Below are 22,973 nucleotides of genomic sequence, written 5' to 3' on the forward strand. Positions count from 1 at the left end.
GTTGAATAAAGTCGTTATTTTTGTTTTCTTCGCGTACAAAAAGTATTCTCGTCGCTTCATAACGTTACGGTTGAACCACTGATGGCAGATAGACTATTCTGACGATGTCTTTCTGGGCCTTGTATGTAGTATGACGATGATACTTTTCTGGGCCTTGACAGTGTAATTTACTTGGCAGGCAATGGTTACTTGGGTAATGATTTTTTATTATTATTTTTTATATATATATTTGACTATACTAATCAACTATACTAGCACATAAATGTCCATATTTATAGAATAATATTTTTACATTTCACTGCTCATTTACCTTTCAGGATGTTCCCCAACCACCTGGAACACGCTAAGTAGGAATGTCTCATTGCGGAAGGCCCTGGTCACACACTCCTTGTAGATCCTGAATTCTGCAGCTGTGATGGCCTCTCCCTCTGGAATCTGGGACATGCTGAATTTGAACTCTTTATGGTGTCTTCTCTGTGGAGACAGCTCTCTGTCATTTTCCACTGTCCAAAGACAAACACAAAAGGACAATGATAGTGTGCTTGACCAACCACTATTGATGTATAATTTGCATTTTTGTATACTCTAGGTCAAACTGACTATACAGTGGCAAGTTTGTGAGACTTTTGAAAATATATGGTTTTATGCACAGATTACTCATAAAATGTGGTTTGATCTTCATCTAAGTCACACATTAAAGACAAATACAATCTGACTTAACTAATAACACACAAACTGTTGTGCTTTTTAAAAATTTTTAAATTTAAGTGATCATAGACAAGGCAGGCTGAACCTCTGTTACAATTTCTACAAAAGCTAATTGGAGTCAATTAAGGAGATGAGATTGGAAGTGTGAGTTGCATAGATCCCTGCCCTTTAAATAAAGGCATACACTGACAAATATGTTCTTCTCAAGAAAAGTTAGTGTGAACCATGCCTCAAATCCCAAAAGCTATTACTGGACCTTAAAAACACATTAGAGTGACGCACAAAGCTGGAAAAGGCTAAGAAAGCATTGCACAAGACATTGCTAAAGATACCTTGTCTGGAAATGTATAAAAAATATAAATAAATAAATTATATGGGCAATCCTGAAAGAGGTGAGGAAAAAAAACAAGGATAACAGCAAAAGACCTCCAGATCTTCTAATTCTACACAGTATTTGTTCACGTGTCCACTATCAGAAAAAAACACTGAATAAGAATAGTGTTCATGAAAAGACAACATACTGTAAAGCCAGATACATAACCACTGCTGTCTAAAAAAATATTGAGACATGTCTCATGTTTGCCTAAGATTACCTGGATGTTCCCCAACGGTTCTTGGAAAATGTTCAGTGGACAGTTGAGTCACAAAAATGCACAATGCTTTGTTTAGAGGAAAAGGGCAGTGCACAAAACCTCTTCCCAACTTGAAGCATGGTGGAGGAAGCATCATGGTTTAGCACTGCTTTGCTGCCTCAGGGTCTGAGCACTTCATAGTCATTGAAAGAACAATGAATTCTAAAGTGTATAAATACATTTTACAGGAGAATGCTAGGTGATGCAATAAAACAATGAGTATAAAGATATGGTAAGCTATGTACGCTCAATAATGGCCTATAATTGACTGACCTAATTCACCCATATGGTCTATACATATGCATTTATATTACAGCACCACTTCACAGAGTGTCCAGATGTGCAGGGCATGTGCTGTAGTAATGATTCACTATTTCTGGTAGAATTCTAATTCTTTATTTATTCAAGCTGTTCCCACAGCAAAGGACATCATGGCAATTCATTTCTCCACAGTTTCAAGTGCTTGCAGCCACTCTTGCAGAAAAAGGAAACTATGACCAGAGAGTGTTTTCTCATCAGACGACAGCTTTGTCATTCTGCCGTGCTGCTCTTCCCCCCACGTCACAGACAACCCTTCCTCTTGTTCCTACGAACGACCCATGGGCTGTATTTCTTGCCATAAGTACAAGTCCAGCCGGATGCCCCGCTTGTGGGCCCAGGGTGAAGTGTCCTGCTCTGATTGTATTTCCATGCTTCCCTAGGTGAGGAACACACACTTCCATCTAAGCCCTGTCTACTTGTGAAGAGGAAAAGAAAGTTGTGGAGTTAACTAAATCGTGGAACAGAGGAATGAATTAGGGATCAACAAGGGTATTGGGGTAATGTGAAGACTACCCCCTTTTTTCTGTTTGGTGAATTACAGTAGCTGTTTAAAGTTCTCCAACATCACAAGGGAGCAACTTCTCTGATCTGTGGTCTTCCAACAGGGAGTTACACTCCTCTGCTGTCCTGACACATGCGTTACGAATTAAAACTGAGCCTCTTGAGAAAACCTCAAAGGGCCTAAGACGGATCCCTGAGGGACACCCTGTCCTTGTGCTACACACTCTGCTCTAATTGACTGACTAACCTTGGAGAACCCACCTGCAAAGTACGAAATAGTGTACAGGCAGCATCGAGTGGGCTTCTGACCTCTAGTGAGGGCTTACTACCAAAAACGAAGAGAAAGAAGAGTAGAGAGAGAATTTGCTTTAGTGCAGTTCCAGCTTCAGGGTTCACATGGCGATGGCTTAACACCAGGCCTTTTCTCACACACAATATGCCTGAGTAATTCATACTGAAAGCAATTTCCAGAGGCCCCGTTTGTGATGTTTTTCACATCAGCACATCAGGTTTGAACGTGGCTGTTTCATATGCTGCTGAGTCTTCTTCATTAACAACTTCCACAGGTGGATCCAAAAAGCCTGTCTCTCAGTAGCAAAAAACATCCGAGATGACAGATATATTAAAGGTCATCCGCGCACACAGTATCGAGGGCCTCTGGTCTAGAAATGGCCTTGTTACATTTGTTAAAAAACAATATAATGAGTGAAATCAGACTACCAATGAGGGTGTGGCAGAACATATACTCTGTTAATGCCATTCTTTTCATAAGATTTCATTGCCTGTATTACCATTATGAAAGCGGAAATTTGCAAAGGCCCCAACTGCTCAGGAGTTCTAATTGTGTCCTCTTGTGTCCTCTTGAGAGGATAATGGAAAAAAATGAGGCTCACAAGATGATAGATTATACTTGTATCAAGGACTTGGCATCAACAGTAAGAAACACAACCAAAACCACAGAGCCCATATGGTCTGATATGACTGATGTGGTTTTTCAGAGGACAGACCCAGAAAGGAACCACAACAATAACTGTGTGGCCACATACTAAACAAAAACGTGAAAGTGCAAAGGGTTGTTTGAGCAAGAGACATTTAAAAGAGACAAAGTGGAAAGTCTTGAGTGGCTTGCATTGTGTTGGCGTTCTTCATCATCTTCACAGATACTTTTCACCCACACATTAACAGGAAAAGAGGACAGGGATGTGATGACAGATCCAGGGAGAGGGACATACATTGAGAAATTATTTATTCAAAATGCTAAGCAAAATTATATGAATTCTGTATGAATCCTTTAAAGTTTAAAGTGAAAAAAAAAGAAGTTCACTAAAAAATATGACATTTCAGGCAAGTTCATTTTGATTCATTTGTCCATAAGACATGTTATTTTTGTCCACACTGCCGCAGTATTCTGTCATAGATCCTACTTTTGCCCGGTGTATTTCTGATGATAGAGTTATGTACACCATTGCCAAGGTGTAAGAGAACTTTGAATGTTGCTCTGCAGTTCTTTGTTAATTCCTAGATAATATTACACCTTACTCATGAAGTGATTTTGGTAGGATGGCCATGAACCATTGTCCTATGATGATTAGAAACTATTCCAAACTTTTATCTATTTGAATAGTATGAATGTGATCACAGTTCATTGAAGCCCTTGAGGCTTTGAAAAGGTTTTGTTACTGCAGCATCTCAGAGAAATTACATTGTGGAGAAAATTGCTGACTGAAGAAACCACATATACTGTATACAGGAGTAAAGTGTACGCCAATTACATACTGCATGTTAACGTGACAAAAATTAATGGCTTTTTGTTGTTTGTGTAAATGAACAATAACAATATGACATTAATTGCAATCTTGAATTGATTAATAATAATAATAATAATAATAATAATAATAATAATAATAATAATAATAATAATAATAATAATAATAATAATAATAATAATAATAATAATAATAATAATAATAATAATAATAATAATAATAATAAGTTATTACTCCACCACCTGCGTGTGATGTCTTTAACAACAGTCCTATATATTATTAAACCAATCTATTTCAAATCACTGAGGTGCTAGTTAATTTCTCCAATGATGCATCCTACAGTGGTTAAGTAGCAAGTTTAAAGGGAAACACACCCTAGAATGGAACAAATTTAACATAAACACCCCAATATATTTCATTTCATGTATTTTATTTAATCAGGAACGATGCACATTAATAGTACATGCAATATGTAAAATGTGCCAGATTTAGCCAACACTGGCTAATTTTCATCCGGCTAATGTCCATAGGCTAACTGAATTTAAATCGATTTCAGTCAAATTTGAATTTGGTTAAAAATGTAGGAATTTCTGTTTATCATTTGCAAAAGTACTAACATTTGTTACAGTATAAAATGGATAAGTTGATAAATATAGAGAAAGGGTCTGGTATAAAGTTCTGTGTTGTTCTAATTAGGGCTGATTCTCCATTTCCACCTGTGTAACATCTGTTTCTTTCCTTCTGTGCTATTGTCATTAGCCCACACAGGACAAAATTGAGTGGGCTGTGACCTACAGAGAAGATATGGAAAACCTTCAAAACATGCATAAACACACACACACATATAGTATGTATATCTATATATATATAGATATCTAGCCAGATGAAGTGGCATACAGCTGCATGGGCTGGGCAGTCAGGCTTCAGTGTGGTCCGTGGTCAAATGCGAGTCGCACTTCAATTGTTTTACATCACATCCCCTGAAGTAGTCCGGTGGTCATTTGCATTTGATTCGCTCACCACATCTTGACTTTTTCCTCCCTGCCCACAACCACTAAGAAAAACAAAAGCTCATTTCCATTTTCCTCACCACATCCACTTCCTCCAAGACCAAAGGGGGGCACTACAATTATGTCCATGTTAATCCTACACATAATTTGAAACAATATTCCAGAGGTTTTGTTCTATGAACGGAAGATGCTAAAGAAAACGTTGTGTAGGAGACAAGACTGTAGTTTAATGAAGTTAAAGGAAACTTACTTACTTACTTAATCCTCTTCATCCCATGCGAGACATAAGGCCGTAAAGTTAAAGTAAAAGTTCACCCAAAAATGAACATTTGGTGTTTATTCACTCACCCTATGGCTAAAATAAAATGACAATAGCCGGGTTTCCATCCAAAGTTGCGAATTTAACTAAACTGGAATATCGCATAAAACATTTGCGAACAAGCATCGTTTCCATCCAACAAGTCAAAGAGAACAAAATTGTCACTTCCTGATAAACTGGCACTATAAATCACTAAGAAAAGTTATTATTATAATTTTCATATATAATAAATTACTTGCGACTTGCGGTCATTGCTTTCAGAGGTGGATGCTGCTGTTTGGGAACGCAGTCGTGTAAGACATTTCTGGGAGGCAATTATACAGAAATACTTTGATGACAGACTTTGCTCGTGCATTTCTGAATGACCATAACATTTCAGATGCTGTGGAATGACTAACCCGCTGGTTAGTCAGGTTTTGCCGTCCCATAGCGCAAAGTCATGACTTTTTTGATGCGCTTGGAGGAATTTATTTGCAAAATGCATTTCCATCTCCCATTATTCACATCAACCCTTTTTCGCACAAGTCAAAAACCACCTCAAGCGAGCCTAAAAACATTTTTGCAAATTAGGAGATTTTTATTCGAAATTTGGCGTTTCCATCACTCGTTTCTCATGCGATACTTCAAAATGCGCATTAAAATAGGGTGATGGATACATAGCTATTGTTACAAGCATCATGAGATGATGACTGTATATTGAACATTTCCGAACTGTAAAACTGCAATATCAGCCTAAATGACTTAAAATCGATTTGTTAGTATAAACTGTACTGATAGAAATACAGGTGTTAAGAAACATGATCACTTGAATATTGATTTAATTATGCTGATATCAACCAATTTGCACAGGGAATTCTGACAATGACCCGTTCTCCCTGTGATTCAAACATTTTATAAAAGCAATTTTGACAATAATTTTTTATTTTTTTTTAATGTAACGTTTTCTACAGTGTACACAATATTGTATATGTAGACTTCCAATGTATATAAGTATCCGCTTTATACATGTAGTACTTTGGTGCAAAACAAGTTACTACCAACAAGTTTCTGTTAAGTATTAAGGCATAATTTATATCTAAAGCTTTTTAATTATTCTGCCCAATCCAAAATCAAGTCACCACAAACTTGTGAGAAAAAATGTAGACCATACACAAAGCCTGCAATTATTTATTGCATCTCTGCAGCACATGAAACATTGAGAACTAGATGATTTGAAAGCTGTCTCCTTCAGTTTAACCAATAAAAATGTGCTGTGAAGCCAGGCATGTGAAGAATCCATCTGTGTTTATGTAATTATCTTCAGAATCCCCGTTCACATTCTCTTCTCCCACAATCTAATTGTTCCAGCTTCTGTAATGAAATGCTACTCGCTTGTCATCTGTACGACTGCACTTGTTTTTGATGCTCTTAAAAACGTAAATGATGTTTTATAACAATGACCAAAACTCCTTTAACCAAACATCCTATAACCCTGGGGTTATGAAAGCCTGCTCTAGAACAGAGTTCACACTGCATTGTGGTTTCACAGGAATATAGAATTAAAAAGTGCAAGGTGTTTAGCAATAGACAACCAATCACAAACTGACGCAGTGCTTGTCTCTGTTGAATTACGTATTTATAAGATCTTCTGAGAGAAATTGAAATTAAAAGTATAAAATTGTAAAGGTAAAAATGTGATGGTGAATGCTCTTTTGTGTTTTCCCTTCATTTTTCTGTCTTTTGTTTTTGCTGTATGTTTTGGGACGAATTAAGTCCACCAATACAGGTTTATGTGGTGTCATTTCCATAGACGGACAAGCAGACAGACTTATAGCCTTTTAGAGATCATGTGTGAAGAGAAGTTGTTAGAAATGCCAGTAAATCAGTTCTGGCAGTTTGTTGGCATGGGAAGCTGTAACATTTCCAACATAGGCTCACTGGAAAAACGTGCCCCATTTTTTGCAAAACTCCAAAACACACACCTAAACATATAATTCACTGCAGTTTCCAACTGAAATGAACACAAGAGGCAGTAAAATGCCATCAGCTTTAAGTCTTTTTCACACAAATTATGATTACAGGAGCAGATTATTAATTTTTGATTACCAATTAACAACTTATTTTTACACAGTTCCTTGCGCAATATATACTATGCAATGACCTCAAAACACTTTTACGTTAGAGCATGATTTTTAAACGAATACCTTTTCAAATTTGCATCACATAACAAACTTTATATGTATGGTTATGAAATAAACTTGCTCTGTAGCTCACCTGGTACAGCACTGCATTTGTATAAGTCCCGAGTCACAATGCTTAATAAAAGAGTTTAAAGACTTACAAAAGCAAGCTACATGGTATAGTTGCTTCAGTAAATGTATTATTTATGTATTTATTTATTTGCTGTAATGGTGATCTTGTATGCAATTCTTAAAGCTATTTATCAGTGGATTCAATCTCACAAAACCGATAAAGCACCTGATTAGGGGAAAATGCTTAAATATCTGGGGAGGACCTTTGTAAAAAACGATTATCAGTTTATCTCTACCTCTAACCACCAGTCGAGAGCTGTAGTTCTCACCACACGACTTTTGCGATGATTTTAGTGAATGTTCAATGAAACTATGGATATCTTTATTAAGAGAATTACATGATGAAAAAATGGAGATCAATAGTTGTATTGCCATCCATCACATTTTTTTTTTGTCCTTATCTTGAGCAGAATAGGCTACAGTAGAAATTGTAGCAATGCCAATATTTTAGATACCAGAGACATTTCACAATTCTTGATGCCAATTTTGATTCCACAAAAAAAAGTAATATAACCCATTTCAGGGACTAACACTAGGTTAATAAAATTCCAACAGTCCAGTCGTAAATTGGTCACTGCATGTGGATAAAAGACCGGGGTTCATGGGGTTTTGTATTCAGGAAGCTGGGAGATGGCAGGGGTTTGACACAGCATTCCCTGGGTATTTCCTACAACCATGATCTAAGTCTCTGACCCACGCAAAGCATCAAAGGCACAACTACAGGAGTCAGAGCTCTGAGCAGAGGTCAGAAAGAGGAGCAATAGTTTACGGCAGACCATAGATGACACGGTCATAAAGATCCATCGTTTGGTGTGAACAGTAGGAAAGAGATCATGCTCTTTTAACTGTAGTTATACAATGTTACAAACGTACTAGATTTTATGTTAAAGGCAATCATGATATTACATTACAAGAATCCTCATGATGAATTACATAAAGTTGCAGTAAGTGGTTTATGAAGGAACATAAAGCATTGTAAAAATACATTGTATCTCATGTTCCATGCATATACAAAATATATGTTAAATTGGAATCCATTAACTGATAATAGTTAAGATCATTAAGCATCTCTTTGGAATACTGGATTCTGATTGGTCAGTGGTATAACTGACTGTTGTCCCAAGCAAGTCATTTCCTGCATAGCTGTGCTAGTTTCATGTCTCCCAAATCACTTCACACTCTCTTTATTCTCACATAATTAAATAATTTACACTCAAATCAATATTTCATGTCCATTTATTATTATTATTTTTTATTATTTGGAAAGTTGCCTTGTAATATTTTCTCTGCTTCACATCAGGGACCGTCAGGTTTATTTTGCATTAAATCACCCTGTCAGTTTTATTTTGTGGTACTGACCTTTAGGAAAATGTATTTATATAGTTTTATGTTGGACCAAATCTTCATTGGACTGATCTGACATTTCAGACGAGAAGAAATTAAATCTGTCTGCATTGCTCTGTATTTGCAAGATACTTAAAGAATAGCAGTAATTTGTGATAATTGTGACTGTTAAAAGATCTCTGATGTCTTTCAATCTCTTCATCTCTGTAACCAGCGCCAGCTATCTGAAGCAAATCATCTCCATGGTGAATGGCCACAGTCAGATAGCCATACCTGCGTGTCAGCAGCAGAATTATACTGAGCAGAGAGGAATTTTGTGTGTGTGTGTGTGTGTGTGTGTGTATTCATCAGTTCAGGCACAAAGTCAGGTTAACTTGCTTTGTGTAGGAGAATGTGTACTTTAGGTTCTGCATATGTGTAGTGAAACAGACGAACAGACATTACAAGAGTCAGCTGTTCTGCCTTTAACAGGCGTAAAACAAATCCATTTTCACTTGAGTGCCGACACAAGCCAACGACCTGTCAACAAATATTATAATGTCTTTTTTGTATAAGGAGGAAATTCCATAAAATGGAGGAAATGGTCTGGAAAATAAACATTCCCATTCTTTCCTTCTTTTCGGCATATAGAAACATTAATAAAGGCATAATCCATGAGAACAGCTGACAAAACATTTTGGGATAGACTAATGGTACTTTGTGCTTTGGCAACCTCACAAAGGAGATATGCGAACAGTATTACTAGAGCGCAGACCTCAACCCTCACAGCCGAAAAATGACACAATAAAGACGCTTGGACTTATTTTCTTAGAGACAAATATGTTATCCAAAACATAAACAACCTCTGTCTAATTTTGAGTTTCAGAAAACTAAGCCACTCTTTTTTAAGAGAATTACATAACAATGAAAAATTGGACGCCAATAGTGGTATTGCCATCCATCACTCTTTTTTTCTTATCTTGAGCAGAATAGACTAAAGTAGACAAATTCAGTACAGTGTTATTCTTTGCTAAAATATGGTTGTTACAATACCAAAATTTTAGAAACCAGCTACATTTCTCAATTCTTGATGCCAAATTTGATTCCACAGTGAAAAGTAATAAAAGGCTTTCTAGTGTAAGTAAAAAAGTCAAACAATTATTTAGCTGTTTTTAACTGCTTACAGTACGTATGTGAATGCTCACTAGCATTCTCGACACTGCTCGACAGCGTTTTTGATGGTTTAGGTGCGCATTGAGTCTTATTATATGAGGAGATACCAACATCTGTGGCTCTAATATTGGAGAATGGGCAACAATGGCAACTTGCATCATACCTGTATGTGCCACGTAAATCAATCACATTATAGCCTTAATGTCAATTAATCACATTTGGAGTTGTACAGCCATTAATCACTGTTTGCAGACCATAAAAATGAAGAAGTTGTGCCGTAAACTGAATATCAACTGTCACAAAATTACCCATTCATGACTTCTCTAGTAAATCAGCCATTTTTGTTGTACTGTTTAATGGAAAATTTTTTGAAGGATGAATTGAAGGATGCCAGTTTATTAATTAGTCATTTCCTCACAATTTAGAGTACTGAAGGCCCTCCTTCACTTACATCCATTCCACATTGCATTTTATATTTATTTATTTTGTTTATTTATTTACTGATATCCTTAGAGGCTAGGCTAGCTCTGTTATAACTTTCCTTGTGCATGTTCCACTCTGTCTCAGAGCTTGCTCACAGAAATGTCACATGTCAGAGTGTGTGCGAATACTGTATCGAGTTCTTTTTCACAGCTTTCAAAGGAATAGTTTACCCAAAATGAAAACTCTGTCATCATTTGCTCACCCTCAACTGCTGAACACAAAAGAACATATTTTGAAGAATGTGGGTAACCAAACAGTTGTTGGTCCCCATTGACTTCAATAGTATGGGAGAAATACTATGGATGTCATCAGAGACCAAAATGGGCAACAATGGCAACTTGCATCATACCTGTATGTGCCACGTAAATCAATCACATTATAGCCTTAATGTCAATTAATCACATTTGGAGTTGTACAGCCATTAATCACTGTTTGCAGACCATAAAAATGAAGAAGTTGTGCCGTAAACTGAATATCAACTGTCACAAAATTACCCATTCATGACTTCTCTAGTAAATCAGCCATTTTTGTTGTACTGTTTAATGGAAAATTTTTTGAAGGATGAATTGAAGGATGCCAGTTTATTAATTAGTCATTTCCTCACAATTTAGAGTACTGAAGGCCCTCCTTCACTTACATCCATTCCACATTGCATTTTATATTTATTTATTTTGTTTATTTATTTACTGATATCCTTAGAGGCTAGGCTAGCTCTGTTATAACTTTCCTTGTGCATGTTCCACTCTGTCTCAGAGCTTGCTCATAGAAATGTCACATGTCAGAGTGTGTGCGAATACTGTATCGAGTTATTTTTCACAGCTTTCAAAGGAATAGTTTACCCAAAATGAAAACTCTGTCATCATTTGCTCACCCTCAACTGCTGAACACAAAAGAACATATTTTGAAGAATGTGGGTAACCAAACAGTTGTTGGTCCCCATTGACTTCCATAGTATAGTATAGTAATACGGCAGCAATCCATTCTGACAAGCCCAGTCTTCTCTGACTGCTATATCTATGGTAACTATGGTGTTGGTATTGGAAGTCCATGCAATGTTTTGGCCCTTGCAGCAGAAAAAAAGCATCTACTTGACATAAGAAAATCCCTTAGCCAACTGACCCTTCACTGGGAGTTTGACTGACAGGCAATCTGACCAATCATAAAGCCAAATCTGAAATTTTGTCCAACAAATAAACCAGACAGGAGAGTAGATTAATACTGGTGGACTTGAACTTGAAAAATTATGTATTGACATCTTTCTGCAGTTGAAACCAGATACCCTTTGATGTTCATTCATGTTTACGTCATGCTATTACTAGTAAAGAGGAAGAGATGATCAGTTCATGTGCCACTTGAACTGAAGCGCTACCGCGATCTGCCACAAAACAATATTTATTGTTTGAATTTCTTTAAAAAATGACAGAATTTGAAAGCTGAGACTTCGTTTCATACCAAAAGTAACCCACTCTCTTTTGTCTGGCTACCTACACAAACTGCATGTTATGACATTCACTTTAACTTACAAACTGGTGCAAACCAGTTTGAACAGTATAGGAAAAAATTTCAACAAATGGAAATTTTCCACCGGTGGTATACCGCCCACCCCAAATTGAAAGATTAGGGTTAGGGGTTTGAAACCTTACGGGACCAATTCTGGCCATTGAGGCACCCCAAGGTGGTGTTTTTTTCTATCACTTATGGTGTCGGAATGGCAAATTTAGTACCTATTTGGTCTTGATATACCACTGGTGTTTGTTTCGCGGCATTGTGTGCGGTGTCTCCTGCAACTGTGGCTACCTGTGTGTCTATGTCTGTGTGAGCATGCCAGGCAGAGAGACCTGTTAGAGCCATCTGTGTGTGCTGTAGCAGGTGTGTGTGAGCTCAGGGCTGGCTAGAGAGACAGATTTAAAGGAGGAAGTCTGTGTCAGACAGCAGAGATGGATCTCCCCTAAGGGATCTGATAAATAAGGAAAAAATATCTTTGAAAAAGGAAACGCAGCTGTTTCCAAAGGAGAAGTCAAAATATTGGTGGCTTGCATTCCACAGCAGCAAGTAAAACAGCCAAAGTCTTTCTCTCTCTTTGATTGTGTGTATTCTCTGACATCCCCTTCCATAGGATTCTTCCTCCTGGAAACTCCAGGTAGGACATGTTGTAAGTATAAATGCTAACCAATCCCAAACTCGATACCAGTCCAACATCTTGTACATATTGTAAATAAGATTAGCTCGAATGCTTAATTTCCCGCCAGCCTCAATAGACGTGTGTGTATATATTTGTATGTTTTTCAAGGTTAGCACATTCAGCTTAAGTTTTTTTGCACTTTGTCTGATTGTTATTAAAAGTTAAAACAATGTAACCTCTTTAGATGACTGATTCAGCACACCACGAGACACTTCATTGTGCTACTGACCATTAAATGAACACACATTCATTGCTGCCTGAAGAAAACAGTGGAGCCATAAATATAGAGAGCTCATACATTTCCTATTCACTCATGGAGGGCACTGGGTGACATTCCGCCATGGGTGGAGAGAGTTTGCGTACAATATAAGTGAGGGATCGGTTTCTTCCAGGATTGGGTTGATGTGTTTAGAAACAGAGGAACTAAATCCTTTTCATGACATTAAGTTATTTTAATAGTTCTTGAATGTCTGCATTCTTCCATTGATGTGGATGGAACACCTTTATAATATATGTAACAGACCAGTGGTGTTCAGTGGTGTTCTGGAATGAGGAGGCAAAGTCCTCACTGTTTCTTTGTTGTTACCATTGCCAAGAACATCATTGTCAAATTAAAATTGTGGCATCCCTGTGATTCTGATATACATTATACTCACCAATTATCAAAGTTCTTTCTATGAAAAAAAAAAAAAAACTTACAATCTTACTACAGTTGTATTGACAACATACATTATGAAATATAATTACATCTGGGTAACAGTTGCATTACAGCTACAATTGGGGCATCAAGCTACAAATGGCACCTTATGACATTAATACTATACTTACAGGTGCATCTCAATAAATTAGAATGTCGTGGAAAAGTTCATTTACTCACTGTAAACAACAATTGACTGTTTGTAATACCTTCCAATTGCAATCTAATGCGGATTTTGGTATCAAATATGTTATTTTAAGCATTTTAATTACTACACCTGCTTAGCATTTTACATAAACATCCTTTATTATTGTAAAATTACCCCACATAACATTAAAATCACATACAAATCACATGCTATCATAATCATATCAGCTTCAAATCAAAGAAGGGAAGTGTGAGTGCAAGAAGCCAAGGGTGAATTCCAGTGCAACACTTTGTTTTTAACAGAGAAGGAGTGTGAGGAAAGATGGAGCAGAAAGTAGCATTTATTAGTAGCATTTATTATTTGACAACTGATTTATGATAGAATGTTAAATGACATATATAATGTTATAAAGAATTATACTAGGGTAATTTAATCATTTAAGCATTTAAAATGATTTAAGAGAATAAGAAAAAGAGAAACATTTCTAAATCTAAAATTTAGTATAAACACATCCATTTGAAATATTTGCAAATAATATTTTAAAATATGAATACATTCAATCTTACTTGCATGCCTAATATGCCAAAAATGGCTGTCAATGATTCTTGTCTACAAATTACATCAATATTGTTTTTATCAAATTTTGTTGTTTCTTTTGTGAAAATTTTATATATATTAAAAAAATGTTTATGTGATGGGCATGTTTATGATAAATTTTAGACATTTATATTTATTTTTCTTATTATTTTTAATTGCCTTAATTTTTAAATCACCCTGACTAATATTCTATTTCATAACATTCTATTTCATAACATTGTATGGTAACAAATGTTGCATACCTGTAGGTCTAAACCCAGTGGTGATGGCTCATCTGTGACCTCACCTAGGGGTCAAAAGTTAACCCAAGAGGATTGGCAGGGAGGTCACGCTCTGCTGTCCACCCAGCTCTAACTTTGTGCATGAGCGTTTCACTTTCAAGCACAGACTTGGTTCAAGCCTTGGCTTTAAGAGTGTTTGACGTCAGCCATCAGCACGCTAAAGAGAAAAATACCACACTTGGCTTAAAAGAATAAGCAGGGGGTGGTGGTGTGGTCCCTTTTTTCTTCTGTGGGTAATTACTCAGATGTTGACGTGAGACTTCTAAGTGGCTACATGGATGTGATCCATCCAACAAGTGATTTATCATGTAATCAGATGTTGGGTTTGTGGTATCTTCTCACATCGGTTTAACAAACGCCTTCTTATCTGACGAATTCACAGCCCAGAGGCAACTGCACGGCAAGTTTTATTGTCCTGAGATCCTTATTTATTCCTTATTCAATATGATCCCTGATAACACGAGATACTTCAGTTAAAGAGAGCAGCTACCTGCAGAGAACGGCACATTCCTGAGAACTGATCACAGGAACCGGCGGCCATGGGGGCATGTCTGACGGCTATGGCGTGAGACGCAGAGATAGCATCAGGACTTCACAGCTAAGACTGAAGCTAAGAGGACGTTCCCTGAAAGAAGCTTATCTCCTGACCTCACAATCATCAACTTCAGCGTGTCTGTTTAACTGAGATTAAAACTCACATTCCTTGTCAGATAATCAGTGTCCAAAAATGTTCTGGCCTTAAGCTAAAAGAGAAGAACAACAAAAGCCATTTTGTTCATTAAAACAAAAAAATGCAACAAAACTAATTTCTGAATGTAAGAAAGGACCATGTGTACAAAGGCGCAGAAAAATGCAGTGTTTAAACACAAGTATTGCAACTTCACCTTTCTTGGCCTGCACACATAAAACTGCTTAAAGTTACCCTGAAATCAAAAGGGACTATATTTACTTTATCAATACACATTCCCACATTTTATCAGGATGTTTTTTTTTTTTTTGAGTGACCACTTTTTAATTCACGAGTGTTAAAATCAAGTACTGTCCATTATTTTGTTATTCATGAATAAAGAAATATTATATTTTCTCAAAAATACATCACATTACAGAGGTAAAATAGCACAAAATGGACCTCTTTCTCTTTGTGTACGGATGTGACACAACCATGTATGGATGAATTACACAAAATCTGACCTGTCATTATTATAAATACACCTGCATAGTGATTGAACGTGTCTAATTAGGATGACCACCTGTTACTTATAAAGAGTTGTACCTCAGTTCACGTAATTTGTGCCTGACGAAGACCTGATGGTCGAAACGTTGCAATAAATTATTCTTATGGAGCAGTTATATCAGTGTGCGGACAATACGTTTGTATTTTTGCTATTATTATAAATATACCATTGGCGCAATTCAAGGAGAGATCTGAAATCTGATTTTTGTATGCATTTACTTAATAATATAATTTTTTGGCTTAATTTGTGATTTTTAACAAAACAAAAAAATATATATAAATATATGCAGCTTTAAAGTCAACAATGTAATGCGGTAATAATTGTGTGAAAATGTATGAATCCTGTGAATCAGGATATTCCAAAAAAAAAAAAAAAAAAAGAGAGGGACTTGATCTATGGCGAAGTGACTGGATGGTGGTGGTCTCTATATGACAGAAAGAATGTTTTCAAAGGCAGAGCAAGTTATTTCATTCTGATGGTTGGAAAAACATACATTGTGCACATGAGGACCAGGTACTTGCATTGAGAAGTGTCAAATTCATGATGACTTGAAATGATGGCTAATCTGATAATGCTCTCAGCTACCATTTTTTAGTCACTTTGGATGAAAGCTACTGCTAAATGACTAATTGCAAATGTGCTAATAAAAGTTCAGTGCTGCAGTTCCATTTTACACATTTTACCACATTATATCAATCCAGAATTCAGCCAAATTTTCTCCAAAATGAGTGCAAAAATGTCTGCAGATTTCATCTGTGCCTGGCAATTAGTCTCATTTGCTGCGTGTTTTCAACAGTTCTTATCAGTCTGCTGAGTCACCCTTGAGAAAATCCCTTTCCTTCTTTACGAAGCTAAAGCATAACTCAAATTCCTTCCTTAATTTCCATGTTAACACCTGCATGCAGACTAGAAGTGATACAACCCTCCTGTGTCTGTGATCCACAGGCGGTCTTTCAGAAGAGGTCATCCATGTTGTGCATAACCAGCCAACATCAGACAATTCATTGATTGATTGCGGTCAACTAATTATGTGATAAAATGTGGGTTTAGGAACACATTGTGGTGCAAAACAAACAGCTCAACCCAGATTTGGCCCGCATGCAGACTAGAAGTGATACAACCCTCCTGTGTCTGTGATCCACAGGCGGTCTTTCAGAAGTTGTGCATAACCAGCCAACATCAGACAATTCATTGATTGATTGCGGTCAACTAATTATGTGATAAAATGTGGGTTTAGGAACACATTGTGGTGCAAAACAAACAGCTCAACCCAGATTTGGAGCTCAGCACACTGAAAGACATTATTAAGAGCGGAAGAACTGAATGAAAGCGCATTGTGAAATACAAGATTCATATAGTTATAAGAAGCTAGGATTGTCTAGACACTAGACCTTATTAAGCTCCTGAGAAACCCCCTAAAACTCTGTGTGTGGGTCACTTTTACTATTTTACAGGCCTAAAGCGAAGCTTACCTGTGCTCTCTTGGGTGGCTGTTGACTTTGCTAAGTGGGAAAATGACAGCTGGGCTCTAGTTAAGACGTGTGCTGTGGAAAAGAATGAGTTTAAAAATGCGTATATGTTTGTATGAGACAGTTACAGGGGGAAATGTGAGTGAGCACAAAAGATCCAGGTGTAAAAAAACAATGATGGACCAAAGGAGAGAAAACAGGAATGCTTTTTCCCCATGGATTTTCCCTGGATTACTGGAAGATCCCCCCTTATCCAGAAAAAAAAGACAAATACACAATATTACCAGTGCAAACAAGAGATGGGAGTTTCCTCAAAATTCTCTGTGCCAAGAAAAGCTTAGGGCATCCTCTACCCTTCTATGAACAGAGCAAGACTGGTCAGGAAGAATTGGGAGAATTAGGAACATCAAGAACGCTGAATGTTCCTGAATCTGTCACAAAGATCACTCAAACTCAAATCCGTCAAACTCAGAGTTCGGCTCAAGTGAACATCTGCATGTAGCATGCTTGCATTTTTATGGCGTGACATTAGGGTATAATTTAGTTTTTCTGGAGACATGGGGACCAGAAATAAATAAATAATAATAAAGAGAAGAACCCTTATTTTGATGTGATTATAATTTTACCTAATATTATTTGCCATTACATTTAAGGTTATTATACACTGAACAAAATTATAAACGCAACACTTTTGTTTTTGCCCCCATTTTTCATGAGCTGAACTCAAAGATCTAAGACTTTTTCTATGTACACAAAAGGCCTATTTCTCTCAAATATTGTTCACAAATCTGTCTAAATCTGTGTTAGTGAGCACTTCTCCTTTGCCAAGATAATCCATCCACCTCACAGGTGAGGCATATCAAGATGCTGATTAGACAACATGATTATTGCACGTTTATAATTTTGTTCAGTGTATTTTAAATGTACTAAATTGCAACTTCATCATTATAAATCTGTAATCACAAATAAGCACATTTAACAATGTAATGTTGTAATATTATATAATAGTGTATATAATAGTGTAGTAATATAATAGTATTTCCATACTAAGTACTAACTAGCTTGATTAATGAACCTTATTTCCAAAGCTTCTAAAAGGGCAAAAAGCATCATATATCATAAAAGCCTGCATGGCTCATGTGTAAGAATTATATTTGATATATATATGTATATTTGAGCCCGGTCTCATGAAAATGCATATAAATAGTACGCCAAATAAAAACGAAAACTCGTGGTATTGATACGCAAAAATGGACTTTGGCGTGTATATGATACGCATGTGTTTGGCGTGCATATAATACGCCGTTTTTGCGTGCATATGATACGAAATTTGTTGGCGTGCATATGATACGCAGTTTTCGCGTACATATGATACGCATCTACCCCACAACCCTAAACCTACCCATCGCGTAGCATATACACGCCAAAGTCCATTTTTGCGTATCAATACCACGAGTTTTCGTTTTTATTTGGCGTACTATTTATACGCACTTTCATAAGATCGGGTTGTATATTTATTACTCTTATATTTCAAGTGTTCTAGAGTCATATGGCAGGTTTGTATGAGAAACAGACAGAAATTTAACTCTGATAATCTTCCCAGTTCTCAAATCTCATATTTGCAAATATTCCAATAAATCAAGTTTTAGTGTTTTAACTGAAATTTGACAGCTACTTTAGAGAGGAAGCTTTTAAGTGAATGACAATGTCATGTTCTTTCTTTTTCTCACAAAAACCTATTGTAAGGCTTTAGAAGACCTGCAGTATAGTACAAGAGTCATATACTTATGATGCTTTCTATTTTTTTAATTCTTTCACAGTATGAAAAAAAGAAGTATGAACATTCTGCCTAACATTGAGCTCCACAATGAAATTAAGAATGTGAAAATGACATTAAAATGGCAATGCTTCTGTTAAATATTTATGTAATAATTAATTTTATAATCCACGATTTGCGAAAACAAATCTTTGAAATCATTAACAAAGAATGAAGCATATTTGAAGAGCATGTTAAATTTGTGCGACTGAGTTCATTTTTTATTGCTTCTGTTGTCCTCATTTGTAAGTCGCTTTGGATAAAAGCGTCTGCTAAATGACTAAATAAATAAATACATAATAATACCAGTGTTGTTTCTCTTTAGGGTGGAAATCCTGACTACTTATGAAGCCACACCATAAAAAGGAAATTTGTACTACTGTTCCTACAGTCATAAGATGATTCACATAGGATACATTAACTATCCAAATGTCTGTGAGAAGAAACCTGGCTATTTCTGGATGTGATACAACACTGGTCAGTTTCTGTATGCCAATATGCTTCCTTTTTCTCCTACATTTGGAGCTTAGTCATAGGTGTTCTAGACGGATGACTGCCGTAAATGACCATGAAGAATCACCACTTGAATCATATCACATAAAACAAGTTATAGGCTATGACTTCCCTTACAAGAGTCTAGAACAAAACCATATTAAAATACTAGTGCAAAATGATCTGTCCTGTCCTCAGATTTCCAATAACTTTGACTGAAATGAGTCACTGAAACACACTGCTAATGTAAAAGCCACTTCAAGCCTGTCTCAGGTAACAAACTGCTGGTCAGTTGATATGAAATTCTGCTTACTTCCAAGCAGAGCCCGATAACATGTGTCCATCAACTGACTGCAGAAAACCGCTACCAGATCAAGAAAGACCACATTTATTGTCTTATAAAACAGACTGACAGAGACAAATGAGCTTTGAAATAAACCCAGCCAACAACTAGAATGTCGCAACTCACACAAAAGCATCTCTGGCAACTGACCCAACAATTGGCCCATAGCTACAGTGAGCAGAGCCAGAAGAGTTTGTATTGTTATAATTAACTTAATTGGGCAACTCCTGGCCCCTGTAGAAGGAAGTTCACATAAACAAGTGAATCTTGGACACGAATACTCCCTCCATTAATGAGGTCTGTGTTTACTGAAGCAAACCACACAGAATCCCTGAGCATAAACAGACCCGTGGTTTGACACTGTGCTCAGGGTCACTATGAGCTTGATAGATGTCAGTTAAAAAAAAGTGTTGAAGGGCGATATCCAATAAAACCTTGCAAAAATAAAAATCTACTGAGCAGCACCATCATCATCTGGTACCGATGAATATACGATGGTACTCCAAGGTATTTAATTACCACAATAAATTAGCAAAATACAATTTATATTTCTTTGTCCTTGACAATACAGTGCGCACTCCAGTGAAAGTTTTTTCTTAAATGCCTCAGTCCTACAAGTTACAGTAAACATTGCCACAGAAATTTTTTTTTTTAACAAAATCAAACATTATCACTCCAAGCAGCATAATAATAATAAACATTTTGGAACGATAGCCTGCACATTTAAGCTATTGAAATGAATATGGGGAATGTCTTTTTTATAAGAATAAGATTCATTATAAGAAATAGTAATGTATTTGCATGCAAAAGTTTTACAAACGCAAAGGCCACAAAAACGTCACACTTAAAAATGTGTGAATGTCATTGCATTAGATAACACAATATAAAAGTATCATAAATTATTTCTAAAAAGAGCACCTTCAAAATATGTTTGTTCAGCTCTAAAATTATAGTCAAAGCAAATATCCTGCATGCTCAAAATAAAAAACTTAAAAAGAGTATTTGTTCACTAAAGTCACACACATGCCTGAATGTCATCACACTAGATAACAAAGTTTTCTGAGCCATTTTGAATGGCTTTTAGAAAACTATTTTTTTAGTGGATGTATATAGTCAGTTCTCCTCAAGTTCACACAGGTGTTAGATGTATTAACAGAGAAAACACAGATGTAGATCATCACAGTAACTATGAACATCGAAGTGCCTGAATACTATATTTTCATTTATTAAACAATAGCCTATACAATATCTAAAATCATACGTTTTTGTTAAATTAAAAAGTGTGCTTGTGCTATCTTTTTTAATTGAATAAAACATGACACCGAGTTGCTCAACAGAACTCATAAATCAAGCAGTTAAATGATTAAAACATTATTTAAATTCTTAATAAATTGTTGATCGATTAGCCATTGTGGTTTCACTTTATTTTGATGGTCCCTTTAACACATTATGTTGACTATAAGTAACGTTGCACCTACATGTCTACTAACTCTCATTAGAGTATTAGTAGAGTATTAGAAAACTGGTAGGGTTAGGGTTAGAATAAGTTGACATGTACTTGCAAAGTTACTTATAGTCAGTAGAATGTCTGTTGGGAAACCATGACAATAAAGAGTTAGCAGATATTAAGCAAACAGTCTACTACTACTCTGATGAGAGTTAGTAGACATGTAGGTGCAACATTACTTATTGTCAACAGAATGTTCAAAAGGGACCATCAAAATAAAGTGTTACCGCTATTGTTTTATATTAAAGATGGCATCGTATTTATCAAAATGGATACAAGAGTGAAAAAGGAAATGTAAACGTTGATCTTACCTAAATTGACAAAACTCATGACCATGTCCGCATCATGCAGGAACTCTGTGTCATGAAGTGAAGCTAAAGCGGGTCGTGTGGTGGTGAACAGTGATCTGTACTGATCCACGTCGCTCTTCTCTTCCGTGGACATACTGTTGTACAGATCCAGCATGAAGAGGGGTGCTGAATTATATTTGCCGCTGTTCAGATGCGGTCTGGGTCTGTGGTTCAGTCCCAGTATGGACAGAATCTCTTTCTGCATCTCTCTCTTCTCCTGAGTCCGCAACCTCCGATGCATGAAGTTGGGCTGAAGCTCAGATCCGTCCAGTATAGAACTGCTACCTGCCAAATAAAAGCTCCACAAGAAGCCCAGCAGAGCAAACCAGACGCTTGTCATCTTTACATCCAGTCTGTGATGACGATGATGAGGGTGTATTCACTTCTAAATATAAAATAACTTGGAAGCCAATGTTTTTCCCTCTTCTCTTCTGCTTCAAGCCATAGGATCTTACAGCTATAGGTTCTTCAATGGTTTTTAGGTTCAGCAAAGAACCCTTTTCTTATGAAGGACCATTTTGCTTGTATGGTTCATGATTACATTATGGGGTCTTCAGATCTGTGCTGGTTTCTGGGTTCTTTACAGCACTAGTGAATTGATGGTTTTCTGAAGGAATATAAAGTTATCGAATATGTTATTCTATGGCATCAGGCTGTAAAGCCCCTTTGAGCTGTAACTGTCAACTATGTAAAACAGTATTATCCTGTGCAACACAAATGCAGCTGTCGTCCAGGTTGGTTTTCAATTCGCAAAATCTCCATCAATTCTTCGGCGTGATGCTTCGCTCCGGACAGAAGACAGCTGGAAACTTCCGTGTGTCCCATCAAATGTCAAGTTACTGTTAAGTGTGGTGAATGATTCACAACGATGAATAAAGAAAAAGTTATCCGTCACTTTTCCAAGAAATTATTTCCTTACGAGCTATATATCTTCTCCGTTCAGTTCTTTGATTTGATTGATCCCTACAGAGTGTGTTTGTAGAGTGGACAGCGCGTCTGTCTCAGAGGCTTTTAAATAACGGAGTTGAAGCAGGTAGACGCGTCTCGAGCCCGCCCCAGTGCGCGCGTCCAGAGGTGGAGCTTTAGAAGACCGTTTTAACATCCTCAAACTCGTCTTTACGTAGGCTACACGTCTACGTGTCTTCTTTGTCAATGTAGATGACAATTTCAGCTGTCAGGTGTCTACAAGCGACGCGACGCGGCCGTATTCAACTTCTAATAGCGCGTCGATGACAATGCCATGTAGGCAGCTTCATTCATCGTTGAACAATAGCGTTGTAGTTTTGTCGCGCAGTCGAAAAAGTGTTAAAATGGTACTTAGTTTAACGC

General features: G+C 36.7%; 1 protein-coding gene across 3 annotated transcripts in view; it reads right to left on the reverse strand.

The window, feature by feature from the left end:
• Positions 1–22,632, reverse strand: part of bmp6 (bone morphogenetic protein 6) — a 45,931-nt gene extending 23,299 nt beyond the window's left edge. For all 3 annotated transcript variants that reach the window (XM_016555144.1, XM_016555143.1, XM_016555142.1), the window contains exons 1-2: positions 21,606–22,632; positions 311–503 (exon numbers count right to left, since the gene is read on the reverse strand). In XM_016555144.1, the coding sequence (XP_016410630.1) occupies positions 311–503; positions 21,606–21,984 (572 nt within the window). In that variant the 5' untranslated portion in view covers positions 21,985–22,632. The remainder of the gene's footprint in view (positions 1–310; positions 504–21,605) is intronic.
• Between the last annotated feature and the right edge of the window lie 341 nt (positions 22,633–22,973).

This window comes from Sinocyclocheilus rhinocerous, unplaced genomic scaffold (genome assembly GCF_001515625.1).
Source record: "Sinocyclocheilus rhinocerous isolate Xijiao unplaced genomic scaffold, SAMN03320098_v1.1 scaffold286, whole genome shotgun sequence".
Taxonomy (NCBI): Eukaryota; Metazoa; Chordata; class Actinopteri; order Cypriniformes; family Cyprinidae; genus Sinocyclocheilus; species Sinocyclocheilus rhinocerous.